Below are 25,966 nucleotides of genomic sequence, written 5' to 3'. Positions count from 1 at the left end.
AACTGTCAAAATGTTTTTCATAAAAATCATCATTTATACTTAAAAAATATTGTTTCCGTTTTATATTTAAACGTACCAATATCTTTCTCAATATTAAATTAGCTTTGAAACTTTTGTGTTGTGCGATTTTAATAGACTTTAAAAATAAAAACTAATAATTTTCTTTGGATAACGTGTGTAAATGTTTAGATTAAAGAAAATTTACTTACCATTAGTGGATACCAAACCCGCAGTTGTCAGTTTTTGTGCATTATTTTCTTCTTTAGTGCTTGGCATTTCTGTTGTAGCAGCATCATGAACACTACTTGTTAAATCTGCCATGGTTTCTGTTGTAATACTTTCAAATGCCGTTGAGGTTTGATGATCTGGAGTTATGCTTTCACTAACTGTTGTAGAAGTAGTAAGATCCATTAAAGATTCATCTGAAACAGCAGAAGTCGAAGATTTGTCTGAAGAGGTTTGTATTGATTCGGTCAAGGTGGGAGATGATTCAGTAGTGCTTAATAAGATAGTTGGAGAAACTGTTGTTTGAGAAGACGACAAAAGTGTTTCAGTTGATATTGGTTCTGCAGAAGTAGTTTCAATCAGCAATTCTGTTGAAGATGCTGGCACTTCAGTAGAACTTAAAGGATTTTCAGTTGATGTCAAAGAGACATCAGTAGCTGGAGGTATTGTCAGACTTTCTGTAGAACTTAAATGTATTTCTGAGGCAGTTGTAATTTCTGCCGTTGAGCTAAGACTGGGCTGAGTAGAAAAACTTGATGCCTCGAAAGTAGAAAGTGATTCGGTTGAGGTTAATTCTGTTTTCGAGGATGTTTGTTCACTTTGAGAAGTTAAATATATTTGTGTTGTAGTTATGGGTATTTCTGTTGAGGTTAATTCTGTTTCCGAAGATGTTTGTTCACTTTGAGAAGTTAAAGATATTTGTGTTGTAGTTATTGGTATTTCTGTTGAGGTTAATTCTGTTTCCAAGGATGTTTGCTCACTTTGAGAAGTTAAAGATATTTGCGTTGAAGTTATTGGTGTTTCTGTTGATGTTAACTCTGTTTCAGAGGATGTTTGGTCACTTTGAGAAGTTAAAGATATTTGCGTTGAAGTTATTGGTGTTTCTGTAGAAGGTGTTTCAGATTGTGAAATCATTTCTGGAATCGTTGAAGGTACTTGCGTAGTAGGAGAAATTTCAGTTGGAGACGAAGGCGTCACAGCGGCAATTATTTCTGGAGTTGTTGATGGGATGTCTGTTGATTCTGAAGTAACTGCAGTTGATAATGTTTCAGTTCCTGTAGATGTTTCAACAGGGGAAGTTGTTGTCTCTGGAAGTTTCGTAGGTGTAGAAAGCATTTCTGGAGATGTTGAAGGGATCTCTGTAGATTCTGAAGTTATTACTGCAGAAGATGTTGCACTCTCCGTAGTTTCAATTGGTGCAAGACTTGTCTCTGTAGGTTTCATAGATGTAGAAAATATTCCTGTAGAGCTAGAAATTGTTTCAGTAGATGAAGGTAACATTGTAGAAGTCGTTAAAACTGTCATTGTTGTTACAGACATTTCAGTTACAGTGGATTCTATTTCTGTAGTAGTTGATGGCATTCCTTCTGTAGATGTCGATGGTGTTTCTATTGTAGTTGTTGACAGTATTTCGACGGGAGTGGATATAAGTGTTTCAGTAGACATTGAAGTAGAAGTTGAGGGTATTTGAGAAGAAGATGAAGGTTTCATTGTGGAAATTGTAGGCATCAGTGTAGATGTTGAAGGCATTTCAGTATATGCCTCTGGAGTAGTATATATTATTTCAGGAAATGTTGAAAATGTCTTTTCAGATGTAGAAGATATTTCTGTAGAGGAAGGCACCAACATTGGAGTGCTTGGAATAATTGTCAACTCACTTTGGGTCAATGGTAGTTCCGTAGTAGATTTTTGTGTGTCAATGTCACTTGATTGGGTTATCAATAATGTTGATGTATAAGGCTCTGTAAATAGATGTTACAAGCACGATTAATATTTGATGTATGCCTTTTGATGACATAAAAACTGTGAAAACTTACTTAACATTAAAACTTATGCCATTAGAGTAATTTCACATTAAATTATTTATACTTACAAAGCAGGAAGGTTAAGTTGAAAAAAGTAGATGAATTACTACTTATAAGATTCGCCATTTAATAACAATTAGCACGCGGATCAAATGATTTTGTCTTCAGAAAAATATTAGTGATTCTTTGACAACATAGGAAATTAGAAAAAAAATTAAAGTTAACGAAAATCTAATAAGTAGTATATATTTAATACCACCCAATTTAAATACCCACCAAGCTTCCGAGGAGATTTTAAAAAATCATATGTTGAAATGAAATTTTTATTGATAAGGAATTAAATAGCTTCAGAAATAAAATACAATAACAATTGTATTTTACTACTTACTATTAGATAACAAAAGTTAAGGTTTCTTAAATTATATGAATATACATCTAAACCTGATTTAAGTAATTAATAATTTAAATATTTCATATATGGTAAAATATTCACTGTATTAACGTTAGTTAAAAATAGTGTTTGCAATTTTTGACTACCTAAAAATCAAACATGGCTTAGTAACTGACTCTATTTTTAAAACTCGTACAAATTAACTATCAGAAACTGATATTTTTATTTTAAAAAACGACATATTTTGAAATCTCATTTTAGTTGCAGCTACGTTCAAATACTTGTAGATAAATGTCTTTAAAAGACAAATATATGTACAAATCAATGGCTATCACTGCAATTGCTATAATACCTAATTCTAAATAAAGGACAGTAACCATTCCGGATATATATGATATCATTTGATTATATTATAATATTTTACACCAGCAATTTAATATCTTATGGAATCTGTTAAAAACTAATTAAAAAAATAATGTGTTTAAAAATAGTTTTGCTCCTCAGAAATATATGAAAATCATATTAAATTACACAGTATTAAAGCTCATTCTTCCGAATATTGATACAACTAACTCAAACAAAAGATTTAGTTACCTTCTGTATTTATTAGTTCTGTAATTGACGAGCTGGAGTCTTTTGGCCGAAACTCTGACAATTTGTTAGATAAGTATTTATCAAAGCTTGAAAAATCTGGTTCGTTAAATGAGTCATCAGTAGATTCTGTTGGAAGATTCATATTATTCGGACGTTTATGTAAGCGGCCTTTTTTTCTTCGCCTCATTTTTCTTCGCTTCGGAAAATTATTTTTACGACGAAGTACGGTACGATTTTTAGATCTTTCCTCATCGATAATCTCATCTATTGCTTCATTTATGTCTGGACTAGAACTGTTGTAAGAATTCCTTCTCAATCCACCAAACAAGTTCTTGAAATAATTCAACAGACTACTGGTACTATTGTCGCCGTCATCTGATTCGATTGATGGGGAAGGAATATCGGTACGATTTTTAGATCTTTCCTCATCGTTAATCTCATCTATTGTTTCGTTTATATCTGGACTAGAACTGTTGTGGGAATTGTTTCTCAATCCACCGAATAAGTTCTTGAGAAAATTCAACAGACTACTGGTACTATTGTCGCCACCATCTGATTCACCTGATGGTGAAGGAATATCGGCACTGTCAAGAAAACTCAAAGTTGTAGTCTGTTGTGACTCAAACATTGCAGGGATGTTCGAAGTTTGCAATGTATTTTCTGGTACCGTTGTCCTGGCTAATGATATTGTTGACGCATCCGTAGTTATGAATTCTGTTTGAGTTATTATAGGTAACTCTAGAGAAGACGAAGGTGTATGATAGGATGTCATTTCGGTGGATGTCTGCATGCCCAAACCCCACTTCATTGTCGTTTCAAACTGTTTAGATGTTTCATCTATTCCATCATCTGCTTCATCATAAACTCCACTGATTTCTGATAAAAGAAAAAGGATGTTATAAATGGAGTTATAACAAACTTTTAAGCTAAGTAAACATTCTATTACCTTCAAGAGTCGAAGTAGGTGGAGAAGAGGCTGTTGCAGAAGATCCAAATGCTGACTTTAGGAAGGAGAGCAACTTATTGTAGGTACTGTCGAATCCCGTAGACTGATCCGTACCATCGTCTGAGTGGTTATCATTTGATGCTTTTAATAGCTCATCTGGTTTGGGTTTTGAATTATTATCACTATCATTAGGTTCCCGCGCACTTCCGATTATCTGACTATAATCTTTATCAGTTTTATCAAAATCGTACGATTCAGGTTTCTGACTTGAATACAAAGGTGACGGAGTTGTTAAGGACGACCCAAAGGCAGACTTTAAGAATGATAGCAAATTATTATACGTATTGTTAAATCCCATTGACTGATCTTTATCACGATGTCGGTAATTTTCGTTTGAATCATCATTTGATGCTTTTAATAACTCATCTGGTTTGGGTCTTGAGTTATTATCACCATCATCAGGTTCCCGCGCACTTCCGATTATCTGACCATAATCTTTATCAATTTTATCAAAATCGTACGATTCAGGTTTTTCACTTGAACTCAACGGTGACGGAGTTCTTAAGGAAGACCCTGGCTTTAGGAAGGACAGCAAGTTATTATAGGTATTGTTGAAACCCATTGACTGATCCGCATCATCATCAGGTTCATCAAAATTATACCAATCGGGGTTTTCGCTTAAATTCTTTGAATTATAATTTGTTTCATACTCCATGGGATATTTTTTATGCATTTTTTTACGTCGTCTCTTAATTTGCGGTCTGTAATTTACGGTATCATTCCCATCCCTCATTCTATTACCAAATGGTCTGCGACGGTGTTTAATTCCGTACCTATTTCGGTGGGGGTGGTGTTTTCCCCGTCTTCGATACATCGTCGTATTATGTCTGGGATGGTGTTTATTGTTTTTATAGACATTTTTTGTCTTATTCATATCTGGTGTCATGAGGGTTTCATAAATTTCACGAGGTTGTGAAAACGTTTGAGGACCAGCTATCATAGAATAATTTGTGTTTGGGTAAATTAAGCTATAATCATTATCTTCTTCGGATGAATCGTTTTCGTCAGTATCTGAATTATCAATTGTATCATATTCGGAAGAATCCTTTTCAATGATTTCTGGGGAGAGGAAAAAGGAATTTATTTAGGGATTTGGTTATTTAAGAGTATCATACAACAAAACAAATTAGTATATGATAGATAATAAATGCTATTTTAAGTTGTTAGGTTTAAAACTTTCCTAACATTAATTGAAATGCTAAAAAAAATGCAAAAATTAATTATCTATCTATCTATATATATATATATGGGTCATTCTCACGAAAACTGTCATTTTTCAGTTCATAAAATCCCAAAAAAGTAAAGTGAATAAAAAGCTCTGAAACTTTTTATATGAATAGAAATATGTAATGGCATTATAAAGAAAGTATATATCCTATAAATTATAGTTAATATTTAAATTAATTAATTTTTTAAATAATTAATTTATAATTAATTAATTTAATAAATAAATAAATTAATTTAATAAATAAAATAATTAATTTAATAAATTAATTTATTAATTTCTCAATTTATTTTTCAAATTAATTAATAAGTAAATTAATTATTTTCACTATTTAAAAAGTGAGGGAAGCACACTAATAGTGAGGGAATGATATTTTATTTTAATACATGTTTTTATCTAAGTTACATCTACCTAAAGTTTGAAAATGATAACATACTAAGTATATCTAGTATTTATTATAATTTAGTCTTATATATTAAATAGTTTTTACAGGTTTGGGAAATAAAATTGGCTGGCACGATTGAACAAAAAAAAATTTAATAATATACTCATCTTAAATCATTCCCTCACTTCAGCGTCATTCCCTCACTTTATACACTAGTGAGGGAATGACGAATTCAATAAAATTTGAAAATAACAGTTAGGCCTAATTAATTTCTGAAGTCAATCACATACAATTATATTCATACAAGAAAGCAACATATAATTATCCACTTTCTCGATGAAGTTGTATTTTATTTTACTCTGAAAAATGACATGAGGGAATGACAAATGTAAAAAATTTTACCTGGTTTGATTCATTCAAATTTATTCCACAGCAAAGCTTCTTTAAGTGGAAGATGGAAACATACTGCAATTTTGTTCTATGATGCCAGTTGTTAACTTCATAAGTTTTTATTAAAATATTTTTATTCTAAGAAGATTGCAGGTGATAAGAACATTGTTGTGAGGGAATGACGCGAAACACTGGGGACAAAGTTTAAAATAGTGCTGTGTTAATATTTTTATCAGAAATTAAATTTAAAATTGATTTTCTGAATTCTATATTTCAGTATTCTGAAATAAAAAACACGAATTTGTAAAAATGAAAAATTTGTTTCAGAAACAATTTTTTTCTTTTTTTAAATCAGCAGTGGGGACAAGTGAGGGAATGACATATTGGTATATCTTAATTACCTAAAATAAATAAAAAATGAAAATTGATAATTTTATTTTTATTCTTTCGTTAGCTTGCATTCTGAAGGACACTTTCCCTGAATTTTTTTTTTCGTAAGCTGTAAAACAAACATAAAATATACTGGGGACATGAAAATGACTGTTTTTGTGAGAATGACCTATATATATATATATATAAATTGACAAGATTATTACGAAATACATTGAATAGAAAAAATTATTGTCATTTCCAAAATATATGAATGTTTAATAATAATAATATAATAATAATAACAATAATAGTAATAATAATAATAATATAATAACAACAATAATAGTAATGATAATAATAATATAACAAAAAATACAACAACAATAATAATAATTTAATAATAATAACAATAATAATATAATAATACTAATAATACTAATAATACTAATAATACTAATAATATAATAATACTAATACTAATAATAGAATAATTTAATTTATAATTTCTAACGTAAGGAAAGCTGTTTCGTTTGAAAATGAAATTGAATTGCAAAAAATGATAATTTGGTAAACAGGATTTTTAAGCTCTCGAATTTTGACCGGCTACTTCTGATTTGTTCGTTTATTTTCTGAAAATTAATTTTATAATTAATTAGTACAAAATTCTTAAGTATTTCAGAGTAGTATTTAAATTTTAATTTATTTTCAAAATTAACCAGTTCAAAATTGAAGAGCACAGGGGAAAAATTACTTCAGTTTGATTTTGAGGAACCGACTACACATTTTTAGCTTATGTTAAAATGGACGATTTTTATGCAGTTTTATGAAAAACTATTGTATTAATTTTCAATAACTGTTTTTTTATTTAAATTTTGCTTTTTTCAAGCATTTTAACACAATTACTTAGACAGCTAGGAAAATGGAAAATTCGAAGTTTAAAAACTGAGATATTTTTTTGTTAAAAACTTGGCTTTAAGCTTACATAAAAAATAAATAACTGAAAATTTCAAAAAGTCTTCCATAGCAAAATATGCATCATAACAAGAAATTTTTTTTTTTTTTTTTTTTTTTTAAAACTTAATATAGCCATTGTTCAGTAGAAATATTACATTAAATGATGGCATAAAGATGCAGTGTGCTTCAGAACAAGAGGAAATGCAATTCAATTATTAAATTTACAAGTCAAAACAAAATAAAATATGCTTATATTATCATAATAATCATTGCATTAAGTAAGGGTAATTTCACTGTGAGCTTCAACCTGAGCGTAGCGTAGTCAGTTTTTTGAAAATCTTCTGCGCTTGCGCAAAGAAGGCAATACGCCAAATCGTTAACATCGTCTCTCTCAGTGTGAACTCAGTCGTATGAATCAAGAATTAGATTTTTTTTAAATTTTCTATTTGATATTTTAAGTTGTGTTAATACCTGTTGTTTCGATGTCTGTTGGTGGAACCGTGCTGATACTATCGGTCTTTGTCACAGGGTATGTTTCTGGACCTGGGGTAGAAAAGTCATTATTTGGCTCTGTTGTTTGTGTGACTGGAATTCCATCTGTGACTGGATGCTGAGGAAATTTCGGTCTTCTTCTCCTCGGTCTTCCACTTCCTGGCCTTCTTCTTAGTGGTCTTCCTCCTCCAAATGGTCTTCCTCTTCTTCCAAAAGGTCTATTTGCTTCAGGATTCAATGGAATTGTTGGAGCTGCGTCTGAATAAAATATATATATATATATATATATATATATATATATATATATATATATATATATATATATATATATATATATATATATATATATATATATATATATATATATATATATATATATAAATAATAACAACCGGTGTGCTTGCTTTGTCTCGAAATTCTTTATTTAATGAAAATATTTTCAGGAAATTCTTTTTGTAAAATGAATGTCAAAAAATACTTTACCATTGTTACTGTCTTCCGGGGATTCAATTGGCGGCAGTGTGCTATTTAAACCAGAAAGCATATCACTGAAGAAGCCTTTCGGATAAGAAACGTTAGGAAAATCATTTGGAATTCTTAGTGGCACTGGAGCAGGAGGTTCAGGTGTATTAATTTCTAAAAAAGCTAAAATTTTATATTACGCTTGTACCCATGCTACATTTAAAAAAAAAAAAAAAAAATCGGATCGAATTACGGCACGAAATGTTACTAATTTCGAATGCATAATACGTTAAAATCTATTTTAACGAAAAATCCATTTTTACCGTAAAATATTAGACAGTAATTTTTAAAGTAATATAGAGTGATTCAGTGATTTCGCGATAGTTATTACTCTAAAAATTAAGGTAGATCAGATATTTTGTTTCGTACAAACCCGAATTTTACGGTAAAAGTACCGGCACCCTGAGTGCCGGTACCTTTTACTGCAAATTTTTTACATTGTACGTATTGCTAGAATTCTGGCATAAAAAATTTAAATTTAAAAATTCATTTAATAAAAATAGAATAATAAGAATTGGGGAAATTCTGGAAAAATAAACAAACTTTTTAAGGTAACAGATCCAAACCATTTCTAAAAAATACTTATTTGTCACCAACTTTGTTTTAGCATGAAAAAGTATTTCGATAATAATTATCTGATATTAAGGATTGATACTATGTAGGCCGGTGAGTTCGAACTGTAATTAGATAAAAAAATAATTGATAAACAAAGATTAATTCGAAATTTACTGAAAGGAACTTTCAAAATTTCATAAATTTTTAGTTACAAATCTCTTGTAATAGTATGTCATATAAAATGTCATATAAATTATGACATTTGACTCTTGAAAGACTTAATCTTGTGATAAATTAAAGGTGTTCATTAAAATTATGAAGTGTTTCGCTTTAATGCTTCTTTCAACAACATGTTTTGTTAGAAAAGCATTATTTTTATATTATCATTGCATTGCAATACAGTAAGTGTAATTATTGGAATTGAGAACATTCTTAGAGCTGTTTGCATGGTGTAATCTAGTTAAATTTTATGAAGTATGAAAATTTCAGTTAACTTTAATAGTTAACTTAAAAAACTTAATAGTTACTTTTGATTAATTCTTATATATTAATTGATTTTTTAAAAAATGTTTAATTACATTCGAATAAATATTTAATTTCAATAATTTCAAGTCCGCATGGATTAACTCGGTAAACACAAATAGTTATTAAAATGGTGTTCTTCCATCGGTGCGTTTTTTTACAGTTCTTTTCGTTTTCGTTCTTTTTGTTTAGTTTTGTTTTATTTTGCGGACTGTTTTTTTTGGTGCATATATATATATAACGTTATATATATATGCACCATAACGTTAGGATAACGTTAGGGTAATTTCACAGTGAGCTTCGACGTGAGCGTAGCGTAGTTAGATTTTTGAAAATCTTCTGCTCTTGCGCAAAGAAGGCAATACGCCAAATCGTTAACATCGGCTCTGTCAGTGTGAACTCAGTCTTATGAATCAAGAATTAGATTTTTGTAAAAATTTTCTATTTGATACTTTAAGTTGTATTAATACCTGTTGTTTCGATGTCTGTTGGTGGAACCGTGCTGATACTGTCGGTCTTTGTTACAGGGTATGTTTCTGGACCTGGGGTAGAAAAGTCATTATTTGGCTCTGTTGTTTGTGTGACTGGAATTCCATCTGTGACTGGATTCTGAGGAAATTTCGGTCTTCTTCTCCTCGGTCTTCCATTTCCTGGCCTTCTTCTTAGAGGTCTTCCTCCTCCAAATGGTCTTCTTCTTCCAAAAGGTTCTGGTCCATTTGCTTCAGGATTCAATAGAGCTGCTTCTGAATGAAAAAAAATATAAATGATAATAGCCGGCGTGTTTGCTTTGTCTCGAAATTCTTTATTTAATAAAAATCTTTTCAGGAAATTTTTTTAGTAAAATGCATGTCAACTGAGAAATGTCTTTCCTTCATAGCATCTACAGCTCCTGGCCAAATTATTTGACGCATTATAAGATTTTATGTAAAATCTTAATTATCAGGTGATACTATAAAGCATTATTGCTTCTACATGTCTGAAACCGGTTTACAGTTGTTTACGTTCGTGTAACAGTTGGTTAACATTGTAATGCAATTCGTTAAAAATAAATACAAATAGGAAGTATTTAATACTATTTGCGCATATATATATTACGCTTACCGGAGGCCAAGCCATAGTATATAAAAAATCTCCTGATTAAAAACTCATTACATGTATCTTGAAATATAAAACTAATGCAGATAAACTCGTACAAAACACGCAATTATTAAAACACTACAGTGTGCCTAATAATTTAAGCTAATTGATGTAATATATTAATATAATATCTGATATAATATATATTTGATATTTATATAACATATAGTCTAATATATCCAATCGTTGAGTTTATATTATATGTCGTTTAATTTAACCAATTGATACAGGAAAGTGAAAAAGTGAAAACCGGTTTCAGTGGGGTAAAAACAATAAAGCTGTATAGTATCACCTGATAATTAAGATTTTACATGAAATCTTATAGTGCGTCTAACAAGTTGCCCAGGGACTATTAAAATGAGCTAACTTATTTCAAAAGAGTCTTTAGTATTAAAAGTTTATTTTTTTAGTTATTTCATCTTAATTAAAAACACAAATAATATAAACTAAATTAGAAATCTTTTGGTGAAAGTTCAGAGAAAGCAATTAAACTGAATTTAATTTTAATTATATGAGATAATGATTATTTTAATTATTATTTGTCGCAAAATGTTTACGTTGTGATCAAAAATTTTTTTTTCTGAAATACTTGTTTCTTTATGTATAATAAGAGCATCAAAACCCAGAGAAAAAGTAAAACACCTATTTCATTTATTCACCGGCTGCTTAGATACGCAAGAAAGGTAAATTATGTTTAAAAATCTATACATTCAAGTAATTTTTCTTCTGAAAGACGGCGCCTTTTTTATGATAATATGTGCTTAATAATCAAAAATTAAAAGGCAGAAACTGTATACATTCAAAATTAAAACTGTCTTTACAATTCTGAAAACAACACAACAACTTACGAAGCGAAGCTCATGAGCTGATTCCAGTGACATTTAGGAAGTTTGAGTGAATATATATTTCTTTAGTTTGAGAAAGCGTATACTAAATAGATTTGTTTTATGTGTCAGAAAATAAAAAAGAGAACTTGCCTTTATTTCTAGCTCGCAAGCTTCCAACTGGCTAAACAATAAATCTCCAACATTTATTTAAACACTTCATGCTATAGCATCCACATTCTTGTCGATATAATATTATGGTGGCAAATGTAATAATACACTGCTGGACAATTGCTAAGGACGGATAACACTATCATCCATAGCAACCACAAAATGAAGGGAAGCAAAATGTGGAAAATTAGAATAAGTGCGGGATATAGTAAGAAGGGGTATGCGTATGTAAATTTTTTTGTCCACGTTTGTTCCTCACGTGATAGCGCTGATAAGAGCTTTAAAGGTTTTGACGCGTTGTGGAGAGTTGTTGTTTCAAGTCAAATTTTTACAGGAAAGATTTAGTTGACGAACTTGAAATATTCGGCATGTCTTCCCGATATTACTTAGATGATTTTAAGTGTGGCCGAATTGTTGGAAAGATCGAAGAAGGGCGAAAAATAAGAGACGTTGCCAGGGAGTTCGACATCGCTGACGGTGTTGTCTAACGGCTGTGGAAATCTTTTAAAACTACTGGAATGTGTAGTAAGCGGCAAGGGGGAGGTCGTGTTAGAAGTAAGACGCCTGCTGAAGACAGATACATCGTCCTATAAGTAAAAAGGAACAGGCGCACCACAGCTCAGCAGGTGGCAAATCAGTTTCTTGCTACCACAGGAAAGCAGATCTCCCGAAAAACTGTTGCCAGACGTTTGAGGGGAGGAGGACTATACACCCGCAGACCTGTTGTGTGCGTCCCATTGACCAGACAGCACCGTACTGCACGTTTGCAATGGTGTCGTGAGCATCACAATTGGACTGAACAGGACTGGGCATGCGTACTCTTCTCAGATGAGAGTAGGTTCAGTCTGTCATCGGATTGTAGACGCCAACTGATCTGGGGCGAGAGTGGTACTGGTTATCGTCCAGAAAATATTCAGGAAAGGGACCGATATCCGACATGCAGGGTTATGGTGTGGGCCAGCATCATGATCAATGGCCGCACGCGCCTACATGTGGTTGCGAATGGGACTATGACGGGCCAACGATACTTTGAGGAAGTTCTACTTCCTCATGTTCGTCTTTTCCGTGGTGCTGACGGTGATAAATTTGTTTTTATGGGTGACAACGCAACATGTCATCGAACACTCGCTCTTCAGAATTGTTTAGACAGTGAGGGTATTCAATGCCTCGTATGGCCATCACGTTCTCTAGATCTAAACCACATTGAAAATGTTTGAGATGCTTTGGGGAGGCAATTTGCTGGTTGAAACTATCCTCCGACAAACAAGAACACCCTCATCCGTGCACTGACAGAGGAATGGGATAAATTGCCTCAACAGCTGCTGGATAATGTTGTGCGAAGTATGATACGACCTGTAGAATGTTGCATCACACTCCACGGTGGACATATTCCGTACTGACACCTTTCTTCAAGTTGCCTGCTGACATTTAAATGCATTGTTCCATTATTCCGTACGCAGCATCAAATGAACATTTTTTTTCTTTCAGATGTTTCATAGCTTTTGTACTTTCCAGAACAATGAATGTTCTTTATTCTAATGTCTGAACAGTGTGGCAACTATACTTTATCCTACTAGGTCTCATGTCTCGCTTAATGTTATGCTACATTGCAATTTGTGATCCGTCCTTAGCAATTGTCCAGCAGTGTATAATCTTGTAGTAGGCTGCCGAAAGAGAGAGACCTTCTAACACGTCGATTGCTTGCTGCCAAATTCATTTGGAGCCTTCTTTTACTCCAAAAACACAGTAAGTTTGTCATTTATTACCTTTTTCAACTGCTATAACCAAAGTTTAATGACAAAGTAAAATCGAGTATTTATCTATTTCGGGGACCGAAAAAAGCCTTTTACTTCAGTACTTATTATAAAATATTATGTGCTAATCCCCTCAGTAGCAGTATACCTATTGCCAGAATTAATTAAGCATTACTGAAATTTATAATAGTTTGTCGGTTTTTTCAGGGTCTCGTTATTAATGTGATCAATATCTAAATCAATGCATTGTGAAATATTTTGATGCATATTTTGGTTGCCACAATTTTTGTTGTAGATGTAAACTAAATACATTCATAAATACAGAACTGTAGTTAATGTGCAAAATATTTTATAAAATTGAATAAATGACAATTGTTAGAAAGAATTAGGGTGAATAAATTACTAAAAATGTACCTGTATTTTAATTGAACTGTTTTTGCAATGAAGCCATATATTGTTTTTAATGCCCAGGAAAATATGTGTTGTCAGTAAATAAACAAGCAAAAAATGATTAAATAAATAAATTAAACTATAACGGTGGAAAAGTAAATGAAGAATGTGACTACATACACAGTAGAAATTTTAGTTTAATTCATCGAAAACAGAGGCACTTATACACTGCCGACTTTTAACAGTGTAATTAAATAAGACTGAAATACGAACTTTTCCCGAGAAAGCTCATTTACAAAATTGTCGTTTAGAAACTCCTTATACTGAGCTTTTTAATCATATTTATATTTTTCATTTTGCTACCCTAAGACACTTAAAAACTTGTAACATAAAAGCACTTTAAGCGCTTGCGCATGTATTGAAAGACAATGAAGAGCTAAATATAACTTCTATTTAACTTCTTTAGTCACTGAAAATTTAATAACAAAAATAATATGATATAAATAAACAAGATAAGATACTTTACGAAAACAAGATACTTTACCATTGTTATTGTCTTCCGGGGATTCAATTGGCGGCAGTGTGCTATTTAAACCAGAAAGCATATCACTGAAGAAGCCTTTCGGATAGGAAACGTTAGGAAAATCATTTGGAATTCTTAGTGGCACTGGAGCAGGAGGTTCAGGTGTATTAATTTCTAAAAAAGTTAACATTTTATATTAATCTTATAACTATGCTACGTTTAAAAAAAATCGAATCGAATTACGGTACGAAATATTACGAATTACGAATGCACCGTCACATTCGTAAAATCTATTTTAACGTAAAATTCATTTTTACCGTAAAATATTAGACCGTAATTTTTACAGTAATATCGAGTGATTCAGAGATTTTGCGGTAATTATTACTTTAGAAATTACGGTAGATCAGATATTTTGTTTCGTACATGTTCTTGTAAAGAATATTTTGTTCCGTACAAACCCGGAATTTTACGGTAAAAGTACCATCACCCTGAATGCCGATACTTTTTACTGCAATTTTTTACATTGTGCGTATTGCTAGAATCCTGGCATAAAAAATTAAGATTCAAAAATCCACTCTATGAAAGTAGAATAATAAAAATTGGGGGAATTCTGGAACAAAAAACAAACTTTTTAAGGTCAGAGATCCGAACCAGTTCTAAAAAAATACTTATTTGCCATCAACTTTGTTTCAACAAGAAGAATTCAATCTCGGGAAAATAACTCCAGACAAAACAGTTAAAATTAAAAAGCACTTCTATAATAATTATCTGATTTTAAGGATCGAAATGATCCGGCTGATGAGTTCGAACTGTAATAAGATAAATATTAATTGGTAAACAAAGATTAATTCGATATTTACTGAAAGGAACTTTTAAAATTTCGTATTTTTTTTTGGTTACAAATCTCGTGTAATAGTATTATTCCAATTGCACTCATATAAATTATGACATTTAAATCTTAAGGTGCTTTACCTTAAAGATGTTAATAAAAATTATAAAATGCTTCATTTTAATGTTTCTCTTAATAACATGTTTTGTCAGAAAAGCATTATTTTTATAATATCATTATATTACAATACAATAAGTGTAATAATTGGAAATGAGAACATTTTTAGAGCTGTTTAAAAGTGCAATCTTGTTAAATTTTAAGAAGCATGAAAATTTCAGTTAACTTTAACAGTTAACTTTAACTAATTTAGTAGTTAATTTCAACTAATTCTTGCACATTAATTGATTTTTTAAAATATATTTAATTACTTTCGAATAAATATTTAATTTCATTAAATTCAGTGTCAAAAGTCAGCATGGAATAAGTCGATAAATACATGTAGTTGTTAAAGTGGTGTTCTGTCATCGGTGTGCTTTTTTACAGTTCTTTTTGTTTTCATTCCTTTTGTTTTGTTTTGTTTGTTTTGTTTCATTTTGCGGACTTTTTTTATTTTGGTGCACTTCTTTCCGTTCACCTGAAATATAAATGTTTAGCTTCAATAGGATTTTATAAATTTTGATATTGGAATTGTTTTGAATTCAAAATTCTCCAAACACCCAAACAATTTAAAATTAATTAATTATTAAATATAAAATTAAATTTATAAATTATTTTTAAATGAAGGCAAAGAAGGGGGAGTAAAAAATCTATTATATTAAAGGAATGTAAAATAGTTTATAATGTAAAATTGTTTTTTTAAGAGGATTTTAAATTAAATGTTTTTAGTATAAAATTAAATGTTTTCAGTATAAAATAAAGCAAAAGAATATATTAAACTGTTTTATAATTTTTTACCGAATTTTATTAATAATAAATAAATTACTGCACCAAATGCAAGCAATTCGAAAGCAATGACCTGCGGCCAATCTAAACATAAACAACTTTGAATATCTCAAACTGTGTCGCATATTTAAAAAAAAATTTCAATTAAAAATAAAAATAATGATAGTTACATAAAAATTGTTTCTGCCGAATAGTGAAATTGATATGATTTTGTCATACTTATACATTAGTTCTTTACTGTTCAATTATATGCGTTGACCAGTTACTGTAATAAAGTAGCAGATTGTTTGCTGTTAAATAATAATTGCAGTTCAGTTTGCACTTTTAATCAAGCAAAATTTAACATCAAATATAAATTACCTTTATTGCTGTCTTCTATTGGTGCAACTGTTGGCAACGGGTTATTTAAGCCTGAAAGCATGTCTTTGAAGAAACCCGGTGGATAAGAAAATTTAGGAAAATCATTTGGAATTCCTGGTGGTACAGTAGGAGGTGGTTGAGGCGTTGAAGCTTTAGTATAATAAAAATATATATAGAATCAGACTTTTATTTAACAAGAACGTAATCATCTCAACGATTGGTTTTTAAAGTTTTATCATGTAATATGACTCCTAATTTGGTCTAGTATGTTCTTAAAGAACATATTTAGAACTGTGGTGCAAATAAATATTTGTTGAATCAAAATAGGTATATAAATATATATAGGGATTTGTTTTGAAGCATTTATAATTAATAATTACATTGATCAATAAAAATTAAAATACAAGAATTTTATGGAATTCTATAATAACGGTGATATCCATTAACTGTTTAGTCGAAGAATCTAAATATACATCTAAAACTATTTTTTTTTATCCGTTTCTGCAACTGTCTTCAACTTCAATTTTCTTCAACTTTTCTTCAACTTGTCGAGAGTTTTATGTATTCTTACTGGATGGATACTTAGTTTTTCCCTCTGATTAAATTTACATAAAAATTTTTGCACTTAAAATTTGTACCAAAATTTTAATTTCTTTTTGCATTTCCCGTGATAATCACACTTAATATATATTTTCAGAATTCTTGTCAAAGGTGAAGTAAAAAAAAATGCTCACGGTAGGGGTCACAAATTAATTAGTAAGTGTTATCGTAAGTGCTATGAAATGCTTAGTGAGTAAGTGCTTAGTAAGTAAACGCTGTAAAATTGCTATCAAAATCTGATGAATCATTATTTAGGAAGGTGGTTCTAAAAACATTAAAATTAGGGCATTGACTTCCAGTAAAAGCAGAGGGGAAATAAAAAATTGATCAGGTAATCAAACTGTTTTTAATGTTTTCCATACTGACTTTCTCACTAGTGATTCGCCAGATTTTGATAGCGGTTTTATTTCTTCCTTGCTTGAATATTAATTTCAGAATTAAAAAGATGTATACTTTTTTGAATTTGGTTTTGACAAAGATTCTGAACTTATATATTAAGTGAAGAATTTATGAAACACCCTGTATAGGTCAGTCACATTAATTAGCATTGCATTGTATTCCTGTGACACTGCATTTTTTAGCCGTATAGTTTCATTTGAAAAATTTATATTTCAAAACGCCGTATTAAAGCTTGCAAAAGTGACCCCTTATTTTTTTTGAACTCTCTTTTACACGGATCATAATTTAGAGATGAAGTTAATAAATAGATTAATTCTTTTCTGAAAGGTATCAATTTTTAAAATATTTGTTTTAATAAAACTTGACCTTGTAAATTATTATTTATTTCGAACAAAAATGGAATTCAAGTTGAAATATAAGCTCGTTAGCTTAAGAAAATGGATATAAAATAATTAACCATTTTCCTGTACACCGACATGACTCAGCTTGTTTTCTTAGCTTTATACTTCAAAAAGTGTTTTCTTATTATTTATTTTGTGTATAAATATGATATTCAAAATTTGTTGCTTCTACTTAAAAATTCTAAATTAATATTCTCTGTTCGTTTGTTTGGGGAGTAAGCTTAATAAAACTTTACCTCGTTAATTATGATTTATTTTGGATAAAAATGGAATTTAAAATACAATGCGAAGTATAAGCTTATTATTTTATGAAAATAGATATGAAGTAATTGACCATTTACCTATGCGACGACACGACGCAGTTAGTTTTTAAGTCGCATAGATCAATTTCTCGAAATTTTATTTATGAATAAATAAAATATTTTAAAATTTGTTAATTAGATTTATTTAATTTTCATGCAATTTCAGATTTACTTATTATTTTTTTAAAATTTTTTTGCATTAATACCAGGTTTTATTGTCCTTCATTCTTCCTTCTTTCAAAAAAAAATTTTTTTTTTTTGAAAAATTCCAAGAATGTAAATTAATCTGAACGTAAATGAATAGTCATGAATGCATCATTTCAGTAAATTTTGAATGTAAATTTTAAATCTAATTTTGTACTTAATTTTTCGAATGTAGTTTTTTAAATATAATTTTGTACTTAATTTTTCGAATGTAGTTTTTTAAATATAATTTTGAATATAATTTTTAAAAAAAATTGCTGAAAAACTATGAAATAGAAAAATGTTACTCACATTGGAATAAAATACAAATACATTACTTTTCGGATTGTCTGAATGCATTATGTAGTATTTTTAGAACGATTTTTTATTTACTGATTTGCAACAGACTACATAAAAATGACCAGCAACTGCAAAACTGTTAAGAAAAGCATTACAACAAAAAGTTTATTAAGTCAGAAATTTTGTAATAAATAAGTATTACTTACTTTGAAGTGCAGGTAAATTGCTGTTTAGGCCAGAAAGCATATCATTTACAAAATTCTTAGGGATACCTGGATATTCATTTGGTACATTGGGAAACGGTGCATTTTGCCCGAAGTTAGATGGGTTTGAGTTACCATTCTGAGGATTAAGATTTCGACGACCAGGGAAATTTTCAGGACGCCTTGGACCTTTTCTTCGACGCCTGCCGTTCGGTCCATTCCGAAGTCTTGGTCTTAGATTATTAGCTTGATTTTGAGGAATAAATGGCTGCCTTGTTGTAGTTGTTGTTGTAGTTTCTGGTTTAGCACCCCAGTTACCCCATCCACCCCAACCACCAGCTCGCTTTTTTCTCGAAAGCTTATTGTTAGAAGATGGTACTGGAGATTTTTCTCTGTCGCTTGAAGTTGAAATTGGGAAATTGAATTGAACGAAATTATTAGCATCTTCAATTTGATCCGGGTTGTTTGTGCTGGGTAATATATCCTGGTTCTTATCAGGATATTCTTCAAACGTGTATTCAAATTGCGTTTCTTCACCAAGCTTTAATAGATTGTCATCTTGAAAATAACTAAGTTGTATCCCACCTGTAAAAAAATAAATTTAAGTTTATATTTATAGGTTGTAAGTTTATATATAATATAGCGTCATAAGTATGAAGTATATATATATATATTTTTTGACAAAAAGACACAAAATTTTTTGACTAAAAATGGGTCCTCCCCGAGAGACAATATAAATGATAAAGCTCGTTTGTACATGTAATTTGTCTATTAACTTTCAGAAAATTTAAATCTAGCAACCTTTTTAGTTTTTATTAAATGTTTTATTTAATTTTTTAAAAAAATTTATGTTTTATTTCAAATTATGCATAATTCTTTCGTTAATCAATTTTGAAGCAAAGATAAGTCAGGCCAGAAATAAATGCTTTTATTTTGTTACGATTTATTCCACCCATTTTCTAGTATTCTGTCAAATTCTAAAAATAAGAAAAAATTGCATTTGCTATTAATTATTTTGTAAAATCAAATTATCTAGTAAGTATTATAATACCGTGAAGGAATTACAATTTAACTATCTATATATTTCAGTTAACAGTTTTATCATGATGAATTAACGGGGTTTCATGTTCACATACATAACATTGTAATTTGAAATCTGATTAAGAAGAAAAGGGAATTTTTGTTCTTAATGTCAGGCAAAAATTAGTTTTTGTGAGTATTTTCATTACGTAGAAACCAACACCTGCATTTCAACGAAAGGAAATTCATTAACATATATCATTATTTGCCTTTCAATAATGGAACTCCTATTCATCTTTTATTTTGTGCCATGGTTTGTGGTTAGAGCAGTAGGGCACAGTAAACGAAACCATCAGTCACAACCGTTATTCGAGCTATACCATTACACCTAATGACAAAACTATTTTTATGTAAATTAATTTGTTCGTTTTTTAAAAGCATTTTTAATTAAAAGATTTCAGAAGAAAAAATATTATTGACTATATTATTATTATTATAATTATTATTATTGCACAACTCTTTTGAGTAAAATTCTTGGGCTTCCAATGAAATTATTAAGTTAGCTTACTCCTTTACAGTAGTCTAATTATAATATCATATTAATGAAATCAGTACTATTTCTGCGAAATCATCGCGCTTTTTTTTCCTCTTTTCAAATGACACGAAGAAATTTTATTATTTCACCTGTTTATATGGCGGTCTTTATCACCCATTTGTTGCACATCAGAAAACTTAGGCACGATTTGATTTGCATAATATCCAACCGATTTTTCTTGGAAAAACTTCAGGAAATTTCAAGACAACATCTACACTATTTAACTGATCTATATAAACTGTATTTATATATGTGCCAAACTATTTTTTTCGATGATGTTGCAGATCCAAAGCTAAAATCTGATTTTTTTATCAGCACAAATTTGCATTTTGATTCAGCATAGTAATCTTTGAATACAGCTGTGGTTTTGCTTTTCCAACAAGTTTTTAAATAACAAGTCTAGGTGTTGTTCTTTTTTTAATTAAAATTTAAATTATTAACCAAAACTACATGTTCTTTAATTACTAACTTTTAAATTTAATGTATAGGATTAATCAACTTATAATTTGGTCATAATTTGGTGCATAAGTTCTACGATTGGACAGTCTCATGACCCTTAAGTTTGACCGAAGGTTGCTTTGACAGTAATAAAAAAAGATGTATTAAAATAAATCGTTAGCATCAAAGTATAGCATTTTAATAATTCTGAAAATAGTAAAAAATGAAAAAAAGACTTTTTTCTCTTAGAGAAACTACAATATCGTTCAAATTTGCATCAGCCTTAACATGGCGGTAAAATGAAACATAATTATTAATATTTCATAAACTTAATAAGTACATGTTAAAACATGTGCAATTTGCATTCGATGCAAATTGACTGCAATATTTATGAGGTGTTAAATTAAACAATGCTTCCGCCGTTCAAGTTGATTTATAGTGTCGCATACTCAAGTAAAAGAAGTTATGTTTCATCAAAACGCAAAATTTCTAATTGTGTATTGCATGAGAAATACAATATTAGAAGACACAATTATGACGACACAATTATTTTTTAAAATTTAAACTAATAAAATATTTTAACAAAATTGTGAATAATCGTATTTAAAATTCTTATATTTTTAATAGTTTAAAAAGTTTAAGCATGAAATAAAAATATAAGATCGATTTAAAGAAAAAAAATTGTGAAATATTGCAGCAACTTTGTTTACAAACTACCAAACTTTATCTATATTAAAAATTTTGCAGAAAAATTAATAAAGGAACGCGTTGTTTTATTGTCATATTCAGTCAACGCAGTAAAAAATCCCTAAAGAAGACGTTATTTAAGTTGTTAACTGTAAGAAAAGTCGTTTACTGACTGCCTTCATCTGATTCGGTGAAGAAAAACCAGGTCCATCTCATGAAGCATCTTAGTTCCTTGCAACTGGGTACATACTTTAGCCAAGAGGGCAAATCTGTCTATCTCATGACAAGCTGAGCGTGGGTTCGTATCCCAGCGTTGACATCTCAACAAGTCTTTCATTCCTTCTACATATGAAGAGTGTCCAGTGTTCTGCAGTCCCTAATTAATGACTATGGATAATTGGAATACGAAATCTCTCATTTTCTCGTAGATGGCAGCTTCAATAAGCTGCTTAACACAAACAATCTTACATTTCCCATATCTTACGATAGATGGCACTACCAGTTTAACTGATTAAGCCACATTCTAGAGTTCATTTCACAAAACACAACTCAACCAAACAACTAAACTGAAATGAACAACTTAACAAAACACAGCATAGCTCTAAACTTCATTACATAACGAAAAATCTAACATAACCTAACTTCAAATTACCGTAACCTAAATTCAATACCGTAATTTCAGCAAGGAAATTTTAACATTGTATAATTGCGAGATTATTTTGAGAGAAAAATGTCAGTAAATGTTATGAAAGAAATCTTTTTATACCAAAAATTTTTTTCCCTCATTTTTATAAATAGTGGATCAGAACGTATGCAATAAGTTAGATCAAAATCTTTGCAACAATTTATAGGCAATTAGAGCTGCAAGTTTTGAAGCTGGATTTGCACTAACATCTAGTATCCCTTTTGTAAGGTTAGTTCTGTGAAAAGTTTCTAGTACTACTCATGGAAAGTCATTTTGAGAACAAATATTTCATATGGTTTAAATAGAATTTCCCTCAAATCAGGTTATACTTGGAATTTTAAATTGTGGTTAATCATACTTGAGTTTTTCATATTCTATTATAATGCAGAATATACCGTTTTTTCAAAATTGTTTTGAAATAGCGTCCAGAGAGGAATATATTTTCATGAACTTAATTTTGTGAAACTACTTACATTATTTAAAGGATCAGAATCTAATAGTTTTATTTTGAGCTGCTTACATAAACGAAAGACTTTTCATGAATTTAATTTTGCGACACAATTAACACTCTTCTTTTTTTTTTGATGGCTTAGAATAAACCGTTTTTATTTTAAAAAAGTGGTTAAAGAGGAGTAACTTTTCATAAACTTAATTTTGTTACAGAATTACAATAAAGTTGGAAATTTTCCTTTTATTTAGAATGTTTTTAAATTTTTTTGAAATGCAAATTACAGTGAACATTATTTTATTAGACTAAGGAAAGCCAAATAATAGAAATTAAAAATTAATAAAACCTTCAAATTCTTTTAAATCAACGTCTTCATCTGGTGCACCCGGTGGAAAATGCCCACCATTCGGATTTAGTGTCTCATAAAAGGTACTTTGTCCTAAAAGAACAAAATATTTTACGATTCATGCTTATACAGAAGAGACATGTAAAGGATTTACTTACAGTAGTGCACAATAATAAAGTGTGCTAAATCTAAAATATTTAAATGATTACAAAAGAGCAATTATAATCTTTATAATAATATATATAATTATTATTATAATAATTATAATATATATAATAAGTAGCGCGGCAAAGGTTTCTCATTTACAAAAAAGAAGTGCCGTCAATAAATGGATGACACTTGTTTTTTTTTTTTTTTTTTTTTTTTTTGAAATATTACGAACACTCATATTTCTTTACTACAGAACGTTAAAATGTAGTAAAATAAAATCAATTTTTGACACGAAACAATTTGACCACGACACCATTTTCCCTTTAAAGTAAGTATAAATTTACATTATCGATATTAAGTACATTGATACTTAATTAACCATCGCACAGCTGAGTGAGGTTACTTTTTCAATTTCTTCTTTAACTCTCTTTGGGGACGGGTGATTCAGAAAAGCATTCGTACAAAATCAGGATCAGGACGTAATTAAATAAAAAACGGTCACTTAAATGTAGTCGTTTCTAATTTGACAGACTTACTTTGCTTTTACTTTAATTACTGTTAGTTTAATCGTATATATATAATCAATGATAATTCAAAGTACAGCTAAATAGTTTTATTTTGAACATAGTAATGGTGAATTAAATAAATCAAACAATTATAACTCCGCCCACAAATAAACTGCTAAAGAATTACTTTGATTATCAGTTTTATCTTTTTACCCTGGTTGATACGCTTTTACGCTGGCACGTATTTGTGACGGTCGGCGTGAAAGGGTTAAAAAACAAACATTAAAAAAATACATGACCTTTCCAATATGCCTTAGTAACTGCGCTTTTTACGATTCTGAGAAATGGAACTGACGCAAAAGCATATCTCTAAATTTTGAAATATATTGTTAACATATTTTTAGGCTGTAATGATATTTCACCGAATAATAAAATGCACCATTACAAAACCATATTTGAAAGATCATCTATTAAGAAATTATTTTTAAAAATCATAGTAAGTCTAAAAATTAAAGTATAAACTAAATAAATAAATAAACACTTAACTGTAGGTCAGAGAAAGTCGGGTAGGTTGATCCACTTCCCACAAAAATCCATTTATATATTTTTTTGTTCAAATTATAAAATTTCGAAATTAACGCTTCGTGGTAGTTTAAAATGTTTATCATCTCTCTACATAATTATTGTGAATTTAAATAATAACTCTTTAAGTACTCTTTAAGTACGCTTTTAATTAAGTATTTTTTCCAAAGAGTTCACACTAACTCTCTATTTGAGGGTCGTATGACAGGAGAATTTAAACTTGGGAATTGAAAAGTTATTACTAGCAATAATGTAATAATTTAAATGCCTTACGAAATTTTACTAAAAATTATGACGTCTGAGAAAATGTCAAATATTTACAACAAATTTGATTCGAAACTATAAAATTAATTTAATTTGAAAAAGCAAACAATTCTATTAAAATTCTATTAAATTCGATTTATGATGTAAAGGAATAGGTATGATTTTTTTGTTTGCTAATAATTTTATTAATAATGATTATTTCTGTGGAAGCACTGCCCCAGGTCCTAATAAGTGTCCGAGTTAGTTAGAATGTATATTAAAATTACACTAAATCGTCCAATTGATTTAAAATGTCAAAATTTTTTTATAGCTGATGATTGCTCTTGTAACATTAAACTCTATATTTAACTGAAGTTGCAGTTTATTTAGAATGAAGACTGTTTTCTAGTAGTATAATAAAAGGTTTAAGGAGGTACTCTATTGTTTTAGTTGTTCTTCCTTCAGTTTAATTACACAATGTTCAAAATACTAATCTAATTATTTATAAACGAAAACGACACAATTAACTTATAGTTTATATAAGCCCTGTTTATTCTGCATTTTATTAGAAAAATAATATTAATTTATATGATGTTCTACACTTTCTTACTTAAAATTTAAAGGGTGCAATATTTTATCGATAATTTTAAACGTGACATTAAATTCATTTTAAAATAAAATTATTTTCAGTTAATTCCTCTAGAGTAGCGATAAATGTCAATGATATCTCATACTCTCTTGATGTTTGACCACCTTGACGATATAAAAGGTGTCAAGAGTACTAGGAAGACTAATAAAACTGCCATAAATTTCTTTTTTGTTTTTGTTTTTATGCATCCCTTTTATTTCAATATTTATCCCAATAAGGCCTACCTTGAAAACGACCTGATATCCTATAAATACATGAATCATATCCAAAAGTTGCACACACAGCATCATTGAAACCATTAAAGGCATGACCGGAACACTAAAAAGCCAAACCTACCTAGGACGATGCCATAGAAGATTTCCCCTAGAGCAACTATAAGAAAAAAATGTCGCATCTCCAAGTATTCTACACTTGATTAGCACCTTCATCAAAGAACTAATAGCGTCTGTATTACCTTATGCCACTCTCACGTCTGCTTTCTGAACAAACAAGGTGTCGTTTCGTATCTTCTCGATAAGCGTCTTCAGTAGGTCGCCTGAATCAATGCGATCACCATCGCCCAACGCGATTATTATGGGCAATGCGCCCACTTGGTGATTTGCGTCAGAGACTGTAGCAAGTTCACAGATTCGAATACTAAGTGTTTCCGATTCAACGATGTGCCGTTGTGATGTCACATAAGGATTATTTCTTCTCGCGCATGACCTCTGATTCTCTTTCACTAAAGTTATGCTGGAATGATATGTACTAACAAGTGATTGGTAGTTTTCTTCAATCGGTGTTTTGTTGATCGCTCCTAGCACGTGGTTATGTGATTACAAACTTAAAGGGCAGTATTTAGTAAAGTTTTGTTTGCATACC

The 25,966-nt window shown here is 29.9% G+C and overlaps 1 protein-coding gene across 8 annotated transcripts in view; it reads right to left on the bottom strand.

Moving 5' to 3' along the window:
- The window catches only part of LOC107437944 (uncharacterized), a 34,921-nt gene extending 9,199 nt beyond the window's left edge, over window positions 1-25,722 (bottom strand). Inside the window, exons 1-11 of one of the 8 annotated variants that reach the window (XM_087166029.1) lie at window positions 25,560-25,722; window positions 22,976-23,068; window positions 18,760-19,341; window positions 16,369-16,518; window positions 14,259-14,411; window positions 9,909-10,181; window positions 8,323-8,475; window positions 7,819-8,097; window positions 3,962-5,080; window positions 3,016-3,891; window positions 210-1,967 (exon numbers count right to left, since the gene is read on the bottom strand). In XM_087166029.1, the coding sequence (XP_087022155.1) occupies window positions 210-1,967; window positions 3,016-3,891; window positions 3,962-5,080; window positions 7,819-8,097; window positions 8,323-8,475; window positions 9,909-10,181; window positions 14,259-14,411; window positions 16,369-16,518; window positions 18,760-18,799 (4,801 nt within the window). In that variant the 5' untranslated portion in view covers window positions 18,800-19,341; window positions 22,976-23,068; window positions 25,560-25,722. Of the gene's footprint in view, window positions 1-209; window positions 1,968-3,015; window positions 3,892-3,961; window positions 5,081-7,818; window positions 8,098-8,322; window positions 8,485-9,908; window positions 10,182-14,258; window positions 14,412-16,368; window positions 16,519-18,759; window positions 19,342-22,975; window positions 23,069-25,441 lie in introns of all 8 variants that reach the window. The other 7 variants (XM_087166024.1, XM_087166021.1, XM_087166023.1 and 4 more) reach the window with 7 other exon arrangements.
- Between the last annotated feature and the right edge of the window lie 244 nt (window positions 25,723-25,966).

Source organism: Parasteatoda tepidariorum, chromosome 6, assembly GCF_982258835.1.
Source record: "Parasteatoda tepidariorum strain Cologne lab strain chromosome 6, Ptep-v5.0, whole genome shotgun sequence".
Taxonomy (NCBI): Eukaryota; Metazoa; Arthropoda; class Arachnida; order Araneae; family Theridiidae; genus Parasteatoda; species Parasteatoda tepidariorum.
This window is presented reverse-complemented; position numbering and strand designations above follow the sequence as displayed.